Below are 17,668 nucleotides of genomic sequence, written 5' to 3' on the forward strand. Positions count from 1 at the left end.
TGATGGCGGAGACGGGCAGTGAGTGATCCGGCCATCAATCAATCACGGGCTGTTGATCTCCCGCCCCCGATATCACTTAAGAACTAAGCCTCGGGGAGCAAGAAAACACAGGACCTTGACGTAGGGTATCAAAATAAACTTAGCAAAGAGCCCCCTGAGCTTAGGCTAGATTTACCTAAATATTTTTATTGCTTAGAGTCAAGGGCCTGTGTTTTCTTTCCTCCCCTAGCCAAGAAATGGGGATGGACAGTAACTCCACTTCCTCGGGCATTCTCTCCAACTTGTTTACCATCAATTAATTCATCATGCTTGATATAACAGATCCTCCGACGAATCCCTTGTATTTAGTCCCCGAGCTACAACAGCACGATCCTCCAATTGAACCGATTGACAGTACGCAAAATAATTATGATCGAGGGCGATCGGCTGATTTATTGTAGTGGGCGACGAATATCCAAGCGCCGAAGTCATTGGGATTGACCTCAGTCCCATTCAATCACCATGGGTTCCTCCTAATGTTCGATTCCTCGTTGACGACGCCGAAGCACCGTGGCTATACTCCGAAAACTCTATAGACCTTGTTCATTTGCGCAACATGTCCATTGCGATCAAGGATTGGCCTGCGCTGCTGGGACAGATCTACCGGTAACACTCCCGTGCCCCATGGGTGCTCACAGCTAACATGCCCAGCGCATTAAAACCAGGAGGATGGATCGAGCTACCCGAATTCCGGTGGGTATACGGATGCGACGACGGAACACTACGTCCCGACTTTACACCACCGCAAATGGTAGCCAACATCCGAGCTGCCCTCGCCAAGTCAGGCATCGAGATGCACGCTGCCGAGGGGAACCCCGATAGACTCCACGACGCTGGCTTCGTCAATATCCGCCACGAGATCAAGAAAGTGCCGGTCGGACCGTGGGCTAAAGACCCAAATCTCAAGATGATTGGTCTCTACAACCAGAGTGTCATCTATGATGGTCTGTATGCAATCACCATCGGCCCGTTCACTCGAGCTTTGGGTTGGACGCCTGAAGAGGTTGAAGTCTTCCTTGTAAAAGTTCGAAGGGACTTAAAGGATCCTTCGGTGCATTCTTATGTCCATTTCCATTCGTTATGTGCGCAGAAGCCTTTTCACCCATAGACTGCCCTCTTATGGCCTGCCGCGGTGGCCGGAACTCGCATCGCTATCGCAGTCCTCTCCCGTACGCGTGGAGAGTTGCTCGTGTTTCAAATAATTCCTACTTCCTTCTTGAACATCTCCAACCATTGCGCATGGTCCGCAGGTGTTTGGTTCCAAGGATCGTCACTAAAAGGGTAAGTCAGAAGCATCAAAAGACATGAGAGCGCGGACTTACTCATTATAAAGCAGACATCGAGCTTGATGCCTAAGCTCCTCATCCGAAGGAACATGGCAGATCGGGTTATTGGGTGACATGGCAGCTTTCACCCATCTCTTCATCTCGCGCGCAAACCATGGGAGATGGTTCGGATCATTCAAGACATAGATACCCGGACCAAGCCACGTCGGTCGGAGGCCTGACTCCCCTTCGGCTCCAGGACTCGGGGTCGTCTGTGGTATCTTAGGTGGTGATTTGTCGTCCGACCAAAGCCATGTAAAATCATCGAGTGATGAGTCCAACGTAGGTTGCTGAGCGTTCTTGTCCGGTTCGTTCGTTTGCCAGATTATGCTTGCGCCCGACAGCCCAGGTTGCTCTCCAAAAGACCAGTCATTTCCGCCAAAGAGAGACGAGTCGTTCACCAAAGATAGATCATGCTGTGCCTGGACACTTGTCGGCTCAGTAGACCATGCAAGATCACCTGGCGATGGGAGTTTCCAGCTGTCATCGGCTGACATCAGGTCTGCACGCCGCCGAAAGTCGCTTATCCAGGTCGTTGAGTGATAAAGAAAACCGGTCAACCAGTTAGCTACAAATTGTGGCTTTGTTTGAAGCTCGCTTTCCATCTGCATGACGATGCGACCCGCCTCTTTTTGTAGTTCTCCATCAGACACCTCAGACAGTTCCCTCATTCGGCGATCGCGCATGAACGCTTGCAGTCGTGACTCCAGCGGACAGTCCTCAAACAAAGAGTTCTTGCCCTTGACCCTCAATACAGAAAGTCTGCTCTCTGTACTCGATCGAATCGGTGCGAAGCGAGCTTGCTGAGCAATCTCGTCAGAGGACAGAAGCAAGTCTCTGAACCACGATGGGCTCCCGTGAGAGTCCAGGTTCGCTTCAGGAAATGTCACTTCAGAGGCAAACATGATTCGGCATGCCTCCAATTGTAGGCTTTCGTGGCTTGGCAGACTTCCAATATTGTCGGTGTGATTCGAAATAAAATATGCCAACTCCAGCGTGATGAGTTCGTATGCACTTCGGGGAGAATCAGGTGGTTTACCACTCGCTGCGAAGGGGAACGGAGTTCCACGTTCCAATTCGACCAAGTCTGATACAGGTTAGTAACGTAGTTTGAAGCGCTCCATGGTACTTACATGGTGGTAAAGCCTTCTCTATAGTCTTCAATATATCGTCTTCCAATCCCCAGTCTCCAACCCAGTTATTCATCGTACACCCCATCTTGAAGTGGTTAGCAACATGATCAACTCTATCAATCCATCTAGTCATAGAAGCTTGACAGAATCCACATCTCGAAATGATATCTGGTTGTGCTTTCCTCCATAATTTCATAGAAAGGTCAGTTAATTTGGCGTTGTGCACAAGACGCAGATGTTGCTTGAGGTGGTCTTTCCTGCTGAATGATCTTTCTTGACATGCAGATGGGTTATGACAAGCTATATGCTCCTCACTTGGGCTACTCTCACCGCAGAATAGACAAATGACTTGGCCGGTATCTGGATCCGTGGCTGTTGGGCCGTCAGGGGAACACTCCCATCGTTCCAAAGACAGATGTAATGAATTTTCATGGCGTTGCCAATCGTATTTTCGACTGAAGGTTTCAGTACAGAAAGTACATTGGAATGTGAGCCGGGGTTTCATAAGTGATGTCTTCTGCGGTCGTCGTTTTTGGACCGACCTGCCGCGGCTGTGTGATGAGGTACCGCTGATGGAGCCGCGTGAGGAACGTGAATCTGTTGATGCGCTTCTTGAAGTGCCAAGACTGCTGGCGTTTGATCTATGGCCACGTCTTCGGGGTATTCTTTCATCACTTGAGAATGTTCCTCTTCGACTTCGACTTCCTGTTCTTGTCAGAATCAACCTCGTGTTTGGGTGTAGGTCACGTACTGGATGTGACTAATTGGCCTGAAGCCATCGCACGGGCAATAGCAGACACCGCCGCCGGTTCGTTCTCAGGTGGTGAATCAACCCATCTCTGTAAAGGATGCATCCCTTTCTCAGATCGTCTTCTTGGTATTGGTGTACCAGCTCGTGTTGGTGTATACTCGGAAGGAGTCTTGCCAGACTTTCCCGAAGCAGTCTGAGTTCCGCTGTCGGTAGTAGTTCTACGTCTTCGAGCATTCGCTAGCCAATTTGTGATCTGAGTTCTTGTCAAGCCGGTCTGGAGCTCCAGCATATTCTTTTCTTCTTCATTTGGATAGGGGTTGTCGATGTTTCGAGCGAACCAGTCCTTCAATGAGCGGATGGCATCGAGGGTGAAGCGATGCCCGATCTTTGGTGGAAGGGGAGAGGGTATTGGCGGAGTTAGGATGCTTGGTGATCGAGTTGAAGATGGGGATTCAGAAACATTCCTCATGAGGTCCCCGAAGTTGAGTGCGAGTTGATCAGTCCCTGGGCGTTGTAGACCGTCATGTTGCAAGCTGGTATCGTCTTGAAGCCGAGGAGCCTGTGTAAAATCGGTGCCATCTGCCGTGAGAGGCAGTTGGGTCATATCCGCAGACAATAAATCGTCAAAATTGAACTCGAGCTCATTTCCCCCCAATCCATTCTCAAAAGCAGATTCATATGCGTTGGACTCAAGTGTACCAGGATCAAAGGCCAATGCGTCAAAGTCCAAAAACGGCTCCCCACTGGAGGTTGCATCAGGAGGGGCACAGTGCTCCGTATCGTTAGTATCGCCCATATCAACGTTATCGACGCGCATAGCGTCTATTTTCGGATGAATGTATCCGTAGGGCGCGAGCTTGAGAGTAAAGAAAGGTTGATGAGGAGTAAGAGTTGAACTTTGGCTTGGGGTGATCGAAGACCCCACTTAGTTGACATGTCAAGTACGCCCTCAGCGGAAGCAGCCGAACCTCAAGTCCGAGATCGGATATTTTTAGAACATCAACATTTATGATGATCTAATGGGAACAACCATTATTACAGTACATGTCATTAAACAGAACTGCATTAAAGGCGTGAGATGTCGTGTTGCGCGCCCTTGTGAATAATCCCTGTTTACTACCTTGGACGTCGCGTGCAGAAGTTCACGAGGGACATCAGTCTGCACAACATACAGCCGAGCCAATACAATGCTTTATTTCAGCTTATTGTAAATTCCATGATGACGTGCAGCTTTATCGTGGTAGACGCACAGCATATCGATTCCTCACTTGTGGCATCCCTTTCAGCCCAAATGACAAATAGATGGCCTCAAGTCAGCAAACATACGGCATGACAATTCGCACGTTCATGCTGAGTCACTCTCCAGGAATCAGTCTTGTTTATTAGAGTTATATAAAGCTGAGTTGTGTCCATTCTGCCAGAAACTTCCGAGTCTAAGTCCTCCATCAAGTTTGTCAATTTGATCCATATACTCTTCATCACTCTCCCTCCACCAAGTCATTCTGAATTTAACCACTGGTCAAAGTCTATGTAAGGTTCCGGTCCCAGATCCAAGTTGCCAGTATCCCATTTTCCCGTACCAGTCAAAGAGTTTGCAGACTCATGTTCTTGGAAATTGGGGAGTGGGGGATATGGGAGAAACCCAAACATGTCGTCTTTGCCATCTGGTCCAGGATCAGAGAAAGCAATCGTCGTTGGACCTGTGAGAGGAGCAGTTACCTCAGACAGGACCGTGGACAGGTGAGACGTGTTGTCAGCCGTCGGGGGTGGCTGAGAGATCGTGTTCATCTCTATCTGTGTTGGCACAAGTGAGTCTCTGCCTCGGAACTGCGTCAAGAACATCTGGTTTCTCTTCTCGTTCTCGACTCTTGCAACGAGCTCTTGAGACTCATCCACTGTTACGATGTCGTTTGGGAAGATAGTATCACGGATCTGTCTCCAGCTCCGCTGAGATACGCATTCCTTGCCGCCCGTTTCGCGATTGAGTTCATGTGAAGCAGCAGTTTGCTTCCATCCAAGCTTCTTGCAAAGCTCATATCGGGCTTCATCAATGATGTAAGCCTTCTCCCTGAGGGCTTTGTTCTTCTCAGAAGGCTCCTTAGGACATATCGCTTTGTGATATTCTTTTTCTCGTTCGAGAGCTTCGAGGCTCATGGAGCTGTTAAACTTTTTCAAGCAATCATTGCACCATAGAAAAGGTGAGTGGCATCTTTTGATGTGTTCACTAACCTTCGTTAGCATGTTTAGGGGTTGGGACAGCGATGTTAGGACTCACTTGAGCTTTTCTATATTTTTAAAGCTCCTCTTGCATTTCACCGGGAACCCTACAATTGTCAGTATGAGTTGAATGTACCAATGATCAACATACTATCGGCGATAACACAGGGGTAGGGCTTTTCTTTTGATGCGACGCTGCGATGAGATGTAGCTCTTCTCATTATCACAGGCAGTGAGTTAATCGTAAGTTTCGGTCGACCGTATGGTTGTTTTCTGGTATCGGTCTTACGTGACCCTCTCTCTGGTTACTGATGATGCCTTCTGAAGTCCTTGTCGACGTGCGGAATGGACCCAGCAGACGATCATTCCTTCGCAGCTTGAGACAGGGGCAGGCCTACTGTCCAGTCGATGTGACGTTGTCGATACTCTCTTGCTTTGGGGGGTTTTCTCGATGCAACAGGATCGAGAAGATGACGGTCGGTGGGTGGTAGACTTTGTCTCAGCTGTGCAGCTAACAGTCAGACAGTGTCGCGTCAAACAATCGCGTCTCGTTGGACAGCGGAGAGTTGACTTACCTTTCTTGGTAACGCTATACCACGACCAAAGGGTGAGAGCAGCACAGTAATAGACTACCTCACGGGACGGTACTCGAAAAGGAATAATCCAAGGAAACGTTGCGAGATGGTGGCGGCTTCAGTATTTGCGTGAACAGAGATCAAGAACCGGGAATTGAGCCTTTGAGACACATGATGACTGCAGAGCCGCTTGATGACTTATTTTCATCGCAACTACATTTTTTCTCCCTTTCTGGTGTTTTTTTCTGGACCCCTCTCAATCTCCAAATTGCCCAACCCAGCCAACCCCAATTGCCCAACCCTTTTCGGGACTGATCAACCGGCTGCCTGCATATGTATGTACTCCAACAGCTACGTGGCTCGGATGCACCGTTGACCGCCTTTTTAACATTTGGCTGTGTTCGTATGCAGGGTGAAATTGCGGGTGGTTTCGACAGCCTCGTTGTGTTGTTGTTGAGTTGGGGGCGGAAGAGGAAGCTTGGCTGGGTCTGAATCTGGCATGCTTTGCGATGTTGGTGTTGAGGGGATCCTCCGTGTATGTGTGTGAAAGATAGCGGATCAGTATCGAACAGAGAGAAGGCACAAAATTTGGATATCACAGGCTTGTGATCCTGTGTTCATATTCAGTTTGTGTCTATCATCACTGAGCCGAGCTGATGGATAACAGCCCACCCAAACTGTGGGGGACTCAGGAACGGCAGCTTAGTTGGTGCCGATATGCAGGGGCACTGACCTCGGCGACCTATCGAAGCTTCGGGATATAACTTATCAATGCTATTGGATCTCTTGCGTGATTATTAGAAGACCTAGTGCCTGAACTTGCAGAAACGCGTGGGGTTAGCCAAGGGTGGCAAGTCTAAAGCGTTCTCGGCCCTTAGCTTGGAGTTGTATAATTTCGTAGGGCTACTAGGAGTAGTTAAGTCTTTATTGACTATCAAAATATTTCCCACGTAGGGGAAGCCTATGAAACTCCCGGTACTGAAAGTCCTCCCCATGTTGGCGCTTACTGTACCTCTTAGTCGGGGTGCTTCCACGTACTGTCGCTCTCTCTATTCGGAAACAACATATCGCAAATAATTTCAAATCAATAGTAGCCGTAAACAATTTCATCGACTCTTGCCTAAATAGTTGATGTTCTTGGAACGACATTACAATGAGCTAAAGATCTTGTTATCCAACCAATCCTTACATGCACCCTATCCTGGCATATGCCTCCTACTCTTGTGCAACAAAGACTCATCCCTGCACCAGATCTGCACCCTCCTCGCCTTGAATCTCAATAAAGTTTCCATCAGGGTCAACGATAAAGAGGAGCGGGTCGACACTATGCCCAAGTCCTTGAACGACCGCTTCCCGCTGCTCCAGACGCAACTGTGCAACAACAGAAGATGGCAGTCCAACAGCCGGGCCAATTACAAGATCATCGGTGATATCAGTAAACTTCTCCCCATACCTTTTGACAATCTTTACATCAGGCATGGTCTCCAGGCGCTCTTGTATCGCCTGAGCATCAGGGACAACAAGTCCAATATGGGCAAAGGTGTTGGGATGCTGAGAGCTAGACTCAATGTTCTTGTTTGGGATATCGAGATAGTAAATCTCGAGAAGACCTCAGGCATTGTTCTTCTCACGGTTCAACTCCAGAGCGGTTTGATAGCCTGTTCCGTTCTTACCGCCGTGGGCATGAGCTAGGTAGGTGATAGAATATGTCTTAAAAACGTGTAAAGTGAGCATCTTGCGGAAGCCAAGGACTCTGGAGTAAAAGTCAAGACTGGCAGTGAGATTTCTGGTCGAAATGGCGAAATAGTTGATGAAATACCCTGTTGTCCCCCAATCTGGAGGCGAATCCGTTCCTAGTACAAGATATGGATACATATGTTGTCCTGATCGAGGGAGCATGTTGGGGATTGAGTGAGATGATGCGCTCAAAATGAGCTGGGCTACTAAGAGGAGAGTCGGTAGAAGTCGGACCATGATTTTGATATGTGCTGGAAACACTGATGAACTGTCCTCGGTGCAGAGTGGATGAACGAGATTGAATGCGAAAAGAACAGTTGATAATAGATGCAGAACATCGACTTTTATCATTAAACTACCCTGTCATCTATCTCACATGAAGCGAACAAATTACTCGAGCTCGCCTTATTTTTGGACGAATTTTACACGTAAGATTTGTCCTGTTGAGGGACCGATGAGGCATTGTCGATGTCTTGGCCTAATGGCTCAACCTCACGTTTGCTTGTAGCGAAACGCGACACAAGAGCGATTCGCGACCGCACGATAGTGATTCACTGTGTAAGCTTACGAGAGCTTCATTAAATCCGATTTCTGCTTACAAAATCTGGCCCTAGAGGAGGCCATTGTAATTATTCTGACCTGCTCCATGGCCTTTTCTCAAGAATCCAACTGATCCATGCCTCGGAGGAGAAGTTGATGATGTCGTATTTCACATGCCCACTTGAGGTCTGGTATTATGGTGATAGGCCTCAGGGTGTAAGAAGACTTCTGACATTAAACCAAGGTGTCAAAAATACTTAATCTAAGATCCTCTATATCTCTACTAAATTACACTAATTTTGCCTAAATTTAGGTACCTAAGACTTTTTGTCGCCTAGGATAGAAGTCCTAAGTTTTATTGCATCCCCTTGATAGGTAAGCAGGTAAGGTAGTGGACCACGCCCTAGAAACTGGCCTAACTCTCCACTGACGCCGCTATGACATCTTTACATCCACCCGCTGGAACTCACTCACTTACGTTGCTGACCGAACGGTTTACGATTCAAGAAAACTGGTTTGACAGTACAAAAGAATGTCGCTTGAGAAATATGTATCGCTGATCTAATGAAGCTTTCCAGGTTTTCACTTCTGCTGATCTTTGGTTTTGAGTTCGGCACTTGCCTTGAATCTGTGCCGATCCAAAGATGAGCAGCCAAGAACGAGATCACAACCAACTTGTCATTTTCCCTGTACAGTACCCACAGATGCTTGCAGCCTGGTCACGGCGGGTATCGCTACCGATCGGGGGAATTTTCTTGGTGGTTGCGAGTTGCAGGTACAAGGCACAGTGAAGCACAGTGAAGGTACAGGGCTACAAGGCTATCAAGGTACAGAGCATGGTTGCAGGCATACTGATCATCTCAATTGAGACACAATTCAATCACGGTCGCATTCACGCTGCAAGTTACAAAAAAATTGAGAATTTGCTTTCAATTGAACTGCTCCAGGCAATTCCCCAAGCCACACTCAGACGCGTCCGCCCAGTGTCGTCTTGGTCAATTCAATCTATGCTATTGATATCAAGATTCTATCGCTGGTCTATGCCAAAAAGTCAAAATCCATGGGTTCAAATTCGTCGTAGACTTTTCGATTCCCCCAATCCAAACGCCATAAAGCAAAAATAAAGTTCGTTAAAAATGTCATTGTCGCACGCTTAGACGACAGCGGCGGTATCGGTAGCGTCACCGTGCAGAACAGGGTTGATCTTCTCGTCGAAGAAGCACTTGAAGTCCTGGCCGAGCTCGTTGCGGAGAGCCTTCTTGACGGCTTCCAGAACGTTGGGGAAGACGCCAAAGTTGGCGGGGTTGTTCTCGTCGTTGTCTCCGCCCTGGAAAACACCAGTGCGCACCAAGCAGGTGTTCCATCCGTACATGTTTCCACCGATGATGTCGGAGGCGGGGTTATCTCCGATCATGTAGATGTGCTCGGGAAGACGCTCTTCGCCGTGGAGCTCGCCCATCCATGAGGTCAGAACATCGTCAGCGTACTTGTAGGTAGCCAACTCAGGCTTGCCGTAGACGACACGCTCGAGGTCAGCACCAGTGAGAGCCTTGTACATAGCCTCAAGACCGATGCGGAAAGCGCCCTGGGACATACGAGGGTAAGGGTGCTCGGTAGGGCAGAGAAGATCGCCCTGAGAGAAGTAGATGGGAACGCGCTCAGCAACGGGGTCCTCAGCGACGGTGCCGAGGCGGCCGTTCTTTGAGCGGAGGACATCCATGATGATCTGCATGTCGGTAGCGTAGTCTCGCGAGTCAGAGAAGACCATGATAGCCTCGATGCAGATCTTGGTGAAGTCACGGGGACGAGAGGTGGCACGCTCCTCCTCGGTGAAGACGCGGTAGGGAGCAACGGTAGGGTCCCAGGCGACAATGTCGTTGGGGACGACGATGTTGCGGAAGCCGTACTGCTCAGCGACCTCACGGCAGCGGTAACCCTCACCACCGACGACGAGGACGGTGCTGTAGTACTCAGCCAAAGCACTCATGGGGGTGTGAGACTGGATGAATTGATCGGTCTCGACAGGGTTGCCGAGGATCTTGGAGAGCTGCGCGCAGCGATCCTTCTCGATCTTACCAGATCCGTTGGTCAGGAAGATGTGAGGGATCTTGATGCCAAGCTCATTGTCTCCGTTGAGGATCTCAAGAGCCTTCTTACCCTCGGGGATCAGACGATCACCGTGGACGAGAACACCATCAATGTCAAAGGCAAAGGCCATGTTCTTAGCCTTCTTGACCTTCTCAGCCTGGAGGTCCTGGACCTGAGCAACGAGGAGGTCTCGGGTAGGCTGAATCGGGGGCATGCCGGGACGGGTGGGTCGTCCGTCGGCATGGTGAACGGAGGAGAGGCGCGACTGACGCTTGCGGGGGATAGGCAGAGCAGTACCGAAAGAGTTTCGGGAGGATCGTCGGTCCCTCATCGAGGGAGAGACGCTGAGGTTGTGCATGTACTTTGCGGCCTCTGAGATGGAGGACCTGGTAGCGGGGATCTCCTGAGGGCCGTTGACATCGTCGCCGGGAATGGCGAGGCTGTCGTGGTGGCCGTCGCCGTTACGCTCGCCGTTGCCCTCGCCGTTGCTCATGTTGGACATCTTGCGAAGGGTGCTGGGGGAGTTTGGGGTGTGAAGTTCGTTGTCGTCGTAGGCGGGCATAGTGAACAAGAAAGACAGTCGATATGAAGAGGAGGGAGAACCTCAAGATAAGAGAGGGAAAGAAGACAGTCGTGGATTGGGTTATATCGGGGGGTATCAAGTATGAGTGAAGGGAAGACTGCTTGTGTATGAGGATTATGATGAAGGTATGAGATCGAGATGATGAACAAGAGAAATGGGGCGGGGATCCGTATTTATCTATCTCGAGGGTTCTCACAGATACTGAGAGAGAGAGGGTGAGATTGAGTGAAAACTCGCCCTTCTTGTTGATATCATCATCTCTTCTCACTTTTCACAATTTTCCGGGAACGTCTCGTCCGTTCAAGACAAAGTCCATGTTTCCTCATGTCAAACGGCGCTACCGAAGTGGATCTCGGGCGTTCACCGTCAATGCAATTAATTGTTGTCAGTATGTATATGGAGAATCCGTTATCTAGAAGGGCTAGAGAGCCAAAGAACGGACTGGAAGACGACACGTTTGAACCGTTTCTTCCCGTTTCCCGCGACAAGCAGCGTGAAAAATGAGATGGAGCTTCTATACACGCCCCTAGGTACTCGACTTAAACTTTGAGCCAGTCGTCATAGCTCGTAGCAGATGGTGACGTGAGGTTTGTGTCAAGAAAGTCTCCGCAGCCCCTCTTAGCAAGTTACACCATTCGAGAAAGATATGCCTCAGTAGATAAAAAGTACCTCGACTCGAGGCCTCATTATCGCTTCGCATCGCTATCTTGGAGGTGCTGGCCGAGAAGAGTCCGCACCAAGTGGACTTGCAGTGGAGATGACTTTTGGCGGTGCCTGTTTTTACACGGGAATTAAATTGGAGAACCATCAGAAGGGGTTCATTTCTGACATCATCCCTGTCTCCACTGCTGAACAGGGGCCCTAGACCCTACAGTACAGCCTCTGTCGTCGACCGTCTTTTTAGGGTGGATACCGTTACTGAAGAAAATACGGCTAGGGCGGTATTCAGCCTCTCGTCTCGAAACGTAGGGGACGTTCTCAGAAGGATCGCCACTTGCGGCTCCAATTTTCAAGTGATAAGATTACTTTTTTCAACTCTTGATCTTCTGGTTGGTCGCTGCACGTTTCCCTGACTCAAGTATTTGTCCACGTAGCTCCCGTCAGTACAGTACATACAGTGCCTTAGCTGAAGCGACCTGAGTCGGCACGGCACAGTACGTACACCACAGTCCTTGGCAAAACGGAACAATTCTCAGTAAAATTTCCCATCAAGGTGAAAATTCGTTACTGAGAGACTCTCCCGTTTGGTCTAGCTTAGCCTTTCTAGAAGTTTCCCAATTAAGGACATGACGTCAATGTCCATCTTGTCCCAAACTCGCCTCGCGCGGCCTCGGCGAAAAAACACTGACCATGGATGACAGCCACCTCATCAAGTACCTACCTACAGTACCTACTGTAAGGTATGTAGGCCATCCTTACAATTGCCGTTGCGTACCTTAGGTATAGAGTTTTCAGCTTCGGTAGGTACCTCTCTCCACTGACGAAATGTCAATTGAGATATTTTATTTATTTATCGTTAATTTAATTCCTTTAAAAGCCGTTCATATCTAAAACTGCCCCTCACTAGCCAAGATTCTCACTCCCTATCTTTGACCTACTCACATACCCATCACTCACTCCCAAACTTCACCCAAACATCTACACCATGGCCGTCTCAAACAAGACCGTTTTCACCCTCAACAATGGCGTCAAGATGCCCGGCCTGGGCTTCGGCACCTTCGCTAACGAGGGCGCAAAGGGCGAGACCTACGACGCCGTCAAGTGCGCCCTCAAGGTCGGCTACCGACACCTCGACTGCGCCTGGTTCTACCTCAATGAAGGTGAGGTCGGTCAGGCAGTGAGGGATTTCCTCGCTGAGAACAAGGATGTCAAGCGTGAGGACATCTTCATCTGCACAAAGGTCTGGAACCACCTCCACGAGCCTGAGGAGGTCAAGTGGTCGTTCGAGAACTCCCTCAAGAACTTTGGCCTCGACTACATTGATCTCTTCCTTGTCCACTGGCCCATCGCCGCTGAGAAGGGTGAGGACAACAAGCCCAAGATTGGACCTGATGGCAAGTACGTCATCAAGAAGGATCTCACTGAGAACCCTGAACCCACATGGCGCGCCATGGAGGAGATTTATGCCAGCGGCAAGGCCCGTGCTATTGGCGTTTCCAACTGGACCGTCGACGGTCTCAAGAAGCTGCTGTCCTTCGCCAAGGTGAAGCCAGCTGTCAACCAGATTGAGATCCATCCCTTCCTGCCCAATGAGGAGCTCGTCAAGTTCTGCCAGGAGAACGACATCCTTCCCTCCGCTTACTCTCCCCTCGGATCTCAGAACCAGGTTCCCACTACCGGTGAGAAGGTCCGCACCAACGAGACCCTCAACGCTGTTGCCGATCGCAGCGGCAACACCCTCGCTCAAGTGCTTCTCGCCTGGGGCCTGCGCCGTGGTTATGCTGTTCTACCCAAGAGCTCAACGCCTTCTCGAATTGAGAGCAACTTTCAGGTCCCCAACCTCTCCGACGAGGACTTTGAGGCTATCCAGAGTGTTGCCAAGGGCCGACATACTCGCTTTGTCAACATGAAGGATACCTTCGGTTATGATGTCTGGCCTGAGGAGACCCCTGAGAACGGAACCTCCGCTGTTTAAGTTATGAAATTATGATGAATACCCTGGTATAGAAAAAGAATGGAAAGAAAAGAGTGTATTATAGCGTTTGGTTAGCGGGAGAAAAGTTAGCATGAGAGTCATTCCGCTGTTCGGAAAGAGATGAAATTGATCACATTTCAAACAATTCTGGTAGAATCTTTGTGATGTCGTGATGCATGATATGAAACTCACCATGACAGTTGATATAAAACCGTAAATATGGAAAATCTTCTTAGTTCATTCAGACCACTGACGTGTGAGAGAACGTGAATTCAGACGTCAAATAATCAGTATTGGGCGACGATTTCAAACTGAACTGCCACCCACTGAGCATCTATCTTTCGAGATGGCCTCAATTCTCGGCAAGTGTGCCGATAGGATGTATAATCTCATCAACGATCTACAAAATCGCGCCATATACAGAATGCACCCTTGATCTATCTCGGCGAGATCTTGCATACGGTTATCCGATAGATCAACTCCCGTATAGGTACTTCTTATCAGTGACCAGTCAAATTATCTCACATATCACAAAACAACATCTTATCATAAGCATGGACCAATTTCTGACCGCTCTTCATGAGGGACTTTAACATCCTGTACCTTGATGAATTCATTGGGCGTGTTAGTGGTTGTTGATAAGGTTAGGACTTGGCATGGATGTCCACAGATAAGCTTTCATCAACTGTCTTCAAGAACTAAAGAACGTCGAATTAAAGGTGGCAGAAAACTTATGAAGACGTCCAATTTGTGTCAGCTTCATGCTTCAGTGGTGATGATCTTTTCTCGCAAGTCCTGAACGTTTTTTTTATCACGGGCAAGGCGACAAATTTCAAAATTCCGCTTCAAGCAGATTCACTTTATGTTCAAATGAAATGATGAATATCTTGCGAAGCAATAACATGCGAGTGGTGTTGCATTGCTGTCCTCATGTTGAGATGACCCTACTCTCGTTTACTTGGACCCAATCCTGCATCCTGTGCCAAACCATGACATGGACAGTGAGATCAAGGTAATAATTTACTTCTTTAAATGAGTACAGAAAATAGTTCCATTAGATCAATACAATAGAATCTAAACATAGTCTCGTCCTCCATGTAAACCCAGTTTTGACAGCAGGAAGTGCAGCCTTCTGTATCATCGCCGGCGGACCGCACAAGAAAACAGCACTCTTCTCAGACGGTTCAAGCAGACTCTCCTTGACGATCCTTATTCGCATGGCCAGTCTTTTCCTTCCAGCTATTCTCAGCATGACTCAGTACATGGGTGGCTTTCAACTGTCCATTAGACTTCTTCTAAAAGTCTTCAAGCTTCTGTTGATCGTATCAAATTCTTTCAGCTCATCCATAGAAAGCGTCTGAGCTTTACCATTGTAGGTGATCTCAATCAAACGCATGGAACTCCTAGAGTATACCCGGAACAGGACCGTGGTTTCGAACGCAGTGAAGCTCGTTAGATGTGACCAAGCCAACTTCGTACAGTCGCGTCAACGGGCGCCTCAGCATTGAAAGGGTGCTTTCTAGTGAGAAGGATGAGATCTGAAGAGCGAGGAAGCCAGTGCTCCGGACTGAACTGGTCCTGTTCGTCGATTGAAATTTGCGTGAGATTATTGTGCTGAGGAGACCTCCTCTTTCCGTTGTTCTCTCTGAGGTGTTGAATGTAGTTCCTTTCGTGCTCCAGAGCCCGGAGAAGAGCTAACCCGGCTGGCGTATACTTGTCTGAGAGCTTTGTTGTCTCATCTTAAGTCTTTCACCGGTTCTTTTCTCGGTTCTCTTTCTTCTTTGCATATGCACCGTGATGCTTGGTTTTATCCGAGTGGCGTTTCCATTCATGCTCTTGCTCAGTCGTACCATTCTTTTCATCACTATTAGCTTCTTCCTCTTCCTTCTTCTTCTCTTCCTCTTCCTGCTTCGCTAGGTTTGAAGACCATGGCTCTTTATTCTTGACACAATCTTCAGTCGCCTTGAGAACATATGTCCATCCAAGTGAGCGATTCTCCGGATACCACATATGAAAAAATTTGAAAGAATTAGCTTCCTCATTGTTTGAGCCATAAGTAGCTGACCTTTTGGTTCTCAATCAAGACTCTGAAATTGATCAATTCTCCACTCTTGGCCCTTTTCTGAAATGTGAGATACTTCTGCTTCTTTCTAGCCACCTCTTCTCTTTACTCATAGTCTGTATGAGTAAGTCCAGGAAGCCGGCTATTTCGGTCTCTGAAGCCAACACAGTGCTGGTGCCCGGAAACCCAATCCGACTCGTTACATATCTCTTCAACCGCCGACCCAGGATGGGCCTAAACTTTAACAACTTAAGACTTGCTGTACGACATATTCTCAGTCAGTTGAGAGGAGCTCTACAGACTAGTTTAATTGAACCTTAAGCGTGGTCTGACAGTTTATGAAGACACAAAGCGTCACTCCGCGGAGACAGTGAAGCCTGACGTCGATGATATCCAGAACAGCACGACCTAAGCTAGAATGAAGAACAGTTGACTAATATTAGGTTTTTAGCTCTTGATTTTGACTTCCATATCCAATAATCATGAACTGATGCTGCCAGTACTGCCAGAGGCTGATGAAATTCGGCAAAAGTCGCCTATTCTCAAACTCTTCTCAATTCTGATAGATTTTTCACAAAATGAGCAACTTTTTAATGGACTTTGGTACTTTAGGATAATAATTATGGTATTTTATTATGATGTTTCTTCATGGATTTTGTTGTTAAGTAGTAGCCAGTCCGCGCAACCGAGACAAAGGAACCGGGTTTGCTGCAACCCAGCGCAGAAACCTTTCAATCAAAGACATTGTGAGTAATAAGGATTAAGAACCTTGCAACTAGACCCCCATTGACATATTGTCGGCCCGGTGAAGTCTTTACCTCCACATTGACTATACTTTGGAAGACCTCCTGTTGCAGGACCACATATGATATCGTCGTCTTCTGTGGGCTGTGGTGTGTCCTTCGTAGTGCTGGACGAGGAAGACTTGCTTGTTGTTGAAATTTTGAGCGTTGTATCTCCTCTAACAGCAGTACTGGTCGATGCCGAGCTTCTTTTCGATGTGGAAGAAGAAGATTTGCTGCTCGTGCTAGCTTGGGTCTGCCCTGGCACAGTTGCACTCGATGTTGCAGTTGCAGCTACAATACGCTGAGAGACTGTAGAAGGGAGGCCAGGAACCAGTGTAGGACCAGGGATCTTGTAGGACAAAGGGGTTGTGTAGAGGTTGAAGAGAATACCAGGATCGTTGGCCTTGTAGAGCTGTGTACCTTTGACGCCATCCGGAGCCAAGTCTCCGTCACCAGTGACCTTGAGATTGAAGCATTGCGGGTAGTTCTGTGCTCCATTCGGCTGACCACTCCCGTGCAGCGCTATAATCTCGTGGCGAAGGACATAGTTTCCGGGGGCCAATTCCTGAGGTATCTGAAGAGTCCAAGAGAAGCCAGTAGCGACAAGGACGTCAGATGCCCATTTGCCGTTCTGCATCGACATATCGATGAGCCCTTCTTGACCAATCTTGAAGAACTCCAGATCATTCTTGTCAACGGTCTCGCAGTCCCCAGGACATCTCGCAAGATAATCAATCACGGGACCGTGGTGACTATCTGGCCAAGTATTCCACTGAAGAGTAATCTTGTCGCCTGCTGCTACTGTTACGTGGCCTTTACCAGGTCTCGCGGCTCTGTGGCAGATGATATCGGGGTCTGCGAAGGAGTTGGGCTCAACATAACCATTGTCAGTGGCACCGTTGGTCCAACCGACGACAGGAGGATGATTGGGATTCCAGCTCATCTCAGGTGCAGAATAGCCTCGAAATGCAACGCCGTTTGTGACAAGCCAGTCAACATGGCCATGAGCAGCGACTTGCGCGGCTGAAGCTGCGAAGGCGAGGAGTGAAGTCTTAAGTGGGGCCATTGTAAAAGTTAAAACTGACTAGCAGTAACTAGATGAAAGGAGAAAGCACTGATGTGTTGTTACTTTTTTGCCTTTAGGGGGTTTCTTTCGAGTGTTATATATTTCTTGTCGGTTTGTTCGCCAAGCTGCTGT

General features: G+C 48.5%; 7 protein-coding genes across 7 annotated transcripts; 2 read left to right on the forward strand and 5 right to left on the reverse strand.

Moving 5' to 3' along the window:
• Positions 1-305: 305 nt before the first annotated feature.
• Positions 306-1,147, forward strand: FSUBG_3680 (TAM domain protein; the record flags this gene model as incomplete). The annotated part of the gene is made up of 3 exons (XM_036681587.1): positions 306-393; positions 441-645; positions 691-1,147. 3 exons carry the CDS (start codon positions 306-308, stop codon positions 1,145-1,147), a joined length of 750 nt encoding a protein of 249 aa, XP_036540795.1.
• Positions 1,148-1,233: 86 nt separating this feature from the next.
• FSUBG_3681 (uncharacterized protein) lies at positions 1,234-4,065 on the reverse strand (the record flags this gene model as incomplete). The annotated part of the gene is made up of 6 exons (XM_036681588.1): positions 1,234-1,312; positions 1,362-2,451; positions 2,498-2,582; positions 2,828-2,952; positions 3,040-3,207; positions 3,249-4,065. The coding sequence occupies 6 exons, from the start codon at positions 4,063-4,065 to the stop codon at positions 1,234-1,236; spliced, it is 2,364 nt and encodes a 787-aa protein (XP_036540796.1).
• Positions 4,066-4,745: 680 nt separating this feature from the next.
• On the reverse strand, positions 4,746-5,686 carry FSUBG_3682 (uncharacterized protein; the record flags this gene model as incomplete). Its single annotated transcript, XM_036681589.1, has 3 exons — positions 4,746-5,406; positions 5,524-5,572; positions 5,617-5,686. 3 exons carry the CDS (start codon positions 5,684-5,686, stop codon positions 4,746-4,748), a joined length of 780 nt encoding a protein of 259 aa, XP_036540797.1.
• A 1,590-nt stretch (positions 5,687-7,276) lies between these two features.
• On the reverse strand, positions 7,277-8,014 carry FSUBG_3683 (lactoylglutathione lyase; the record flags this gene model as incomplete). The annotated part of the gene is made up of 2 exons (XM_036681590.1): positions 7,277-7,650; positions 7,714-8,014. The coding sequence occupies 2 exons, from the start codon at positions 8,012-8,014 to the stop codon at positions 7,277-7,279; spliced, it is 675 nt and encodes a 224-aa protein (XP_036540798.1).
• Positions 8,015-9,470: 1,456 nt separating this feature from the next.
• FSUBG_3684 (CDP-alcohol phosphatidyltransferase) lies at positions 9,471-10,967 on the reverse strand (the record flags this gene model as incomplete). The annotated part of the gene is made up of 1 exon (XM_036681591.1): positions 9,471-10,967. One exon carries the CDS (start codon positions 10,965-10,967, stop codon positions 9,471-9,473), a length of 1,497 nt encoding a protein of 498 aa, XP_036540799.1.
• Positions 10,968-12,633: 1,666 nt separating this feature from the next.
• FSUBG_3685 (reductase) lies at positions 12,634-13,623 on the forward strand (the record flags this gene model as incomplete). Its single annotated transcript, XM_036681592.1, has 1 exon — positions 12,634-13,623. The coding sequence occupies one exon, from the start codon at positions 12,634-12,636 to the stop codon at positions 13,621-13,623; it is 990 nt and encodes a 329-aa protein (XP_036540800.1).
• Positions 13,624-15,075: 1,452 nt separating this feature from the next.
• FSUBG_3686 (endoglucanase IV) lies at positions 15,076-17,536 on the reverse strand (the record flags this gene model as incomplete). The annotated part of the gene is made up of 3 exons (XM_036681593.1): positions 15,076-15,341; positions 15,474-15,683; positions 16,504-17,536. 3 exons carry the CDS (start codon positions 17,534-17,536, stop codon positions 15,076-15,078), a joined length of 1,509 nt encoding a protein of 502 aa, XP_036540801.1.
• Between the last annotated feature and the right edge of the window lie 132 nt (positions 17,537-17,668).

Source organism: Fusarium subglutinans (assembly GCF_013396075.1).
Source record: "Fusarium subglutinans strain NRRL 66333 chromosome Unknown NRRL66333_c0000031, whole genome shotgun sequence".
NCBI classification, from domain to species: Eukaryota; Fungi; Ascomycota; class Sordariomycetes; order Hypocreales; family Nectriaceae; genus Fusarium; species Fusarium subglutinans.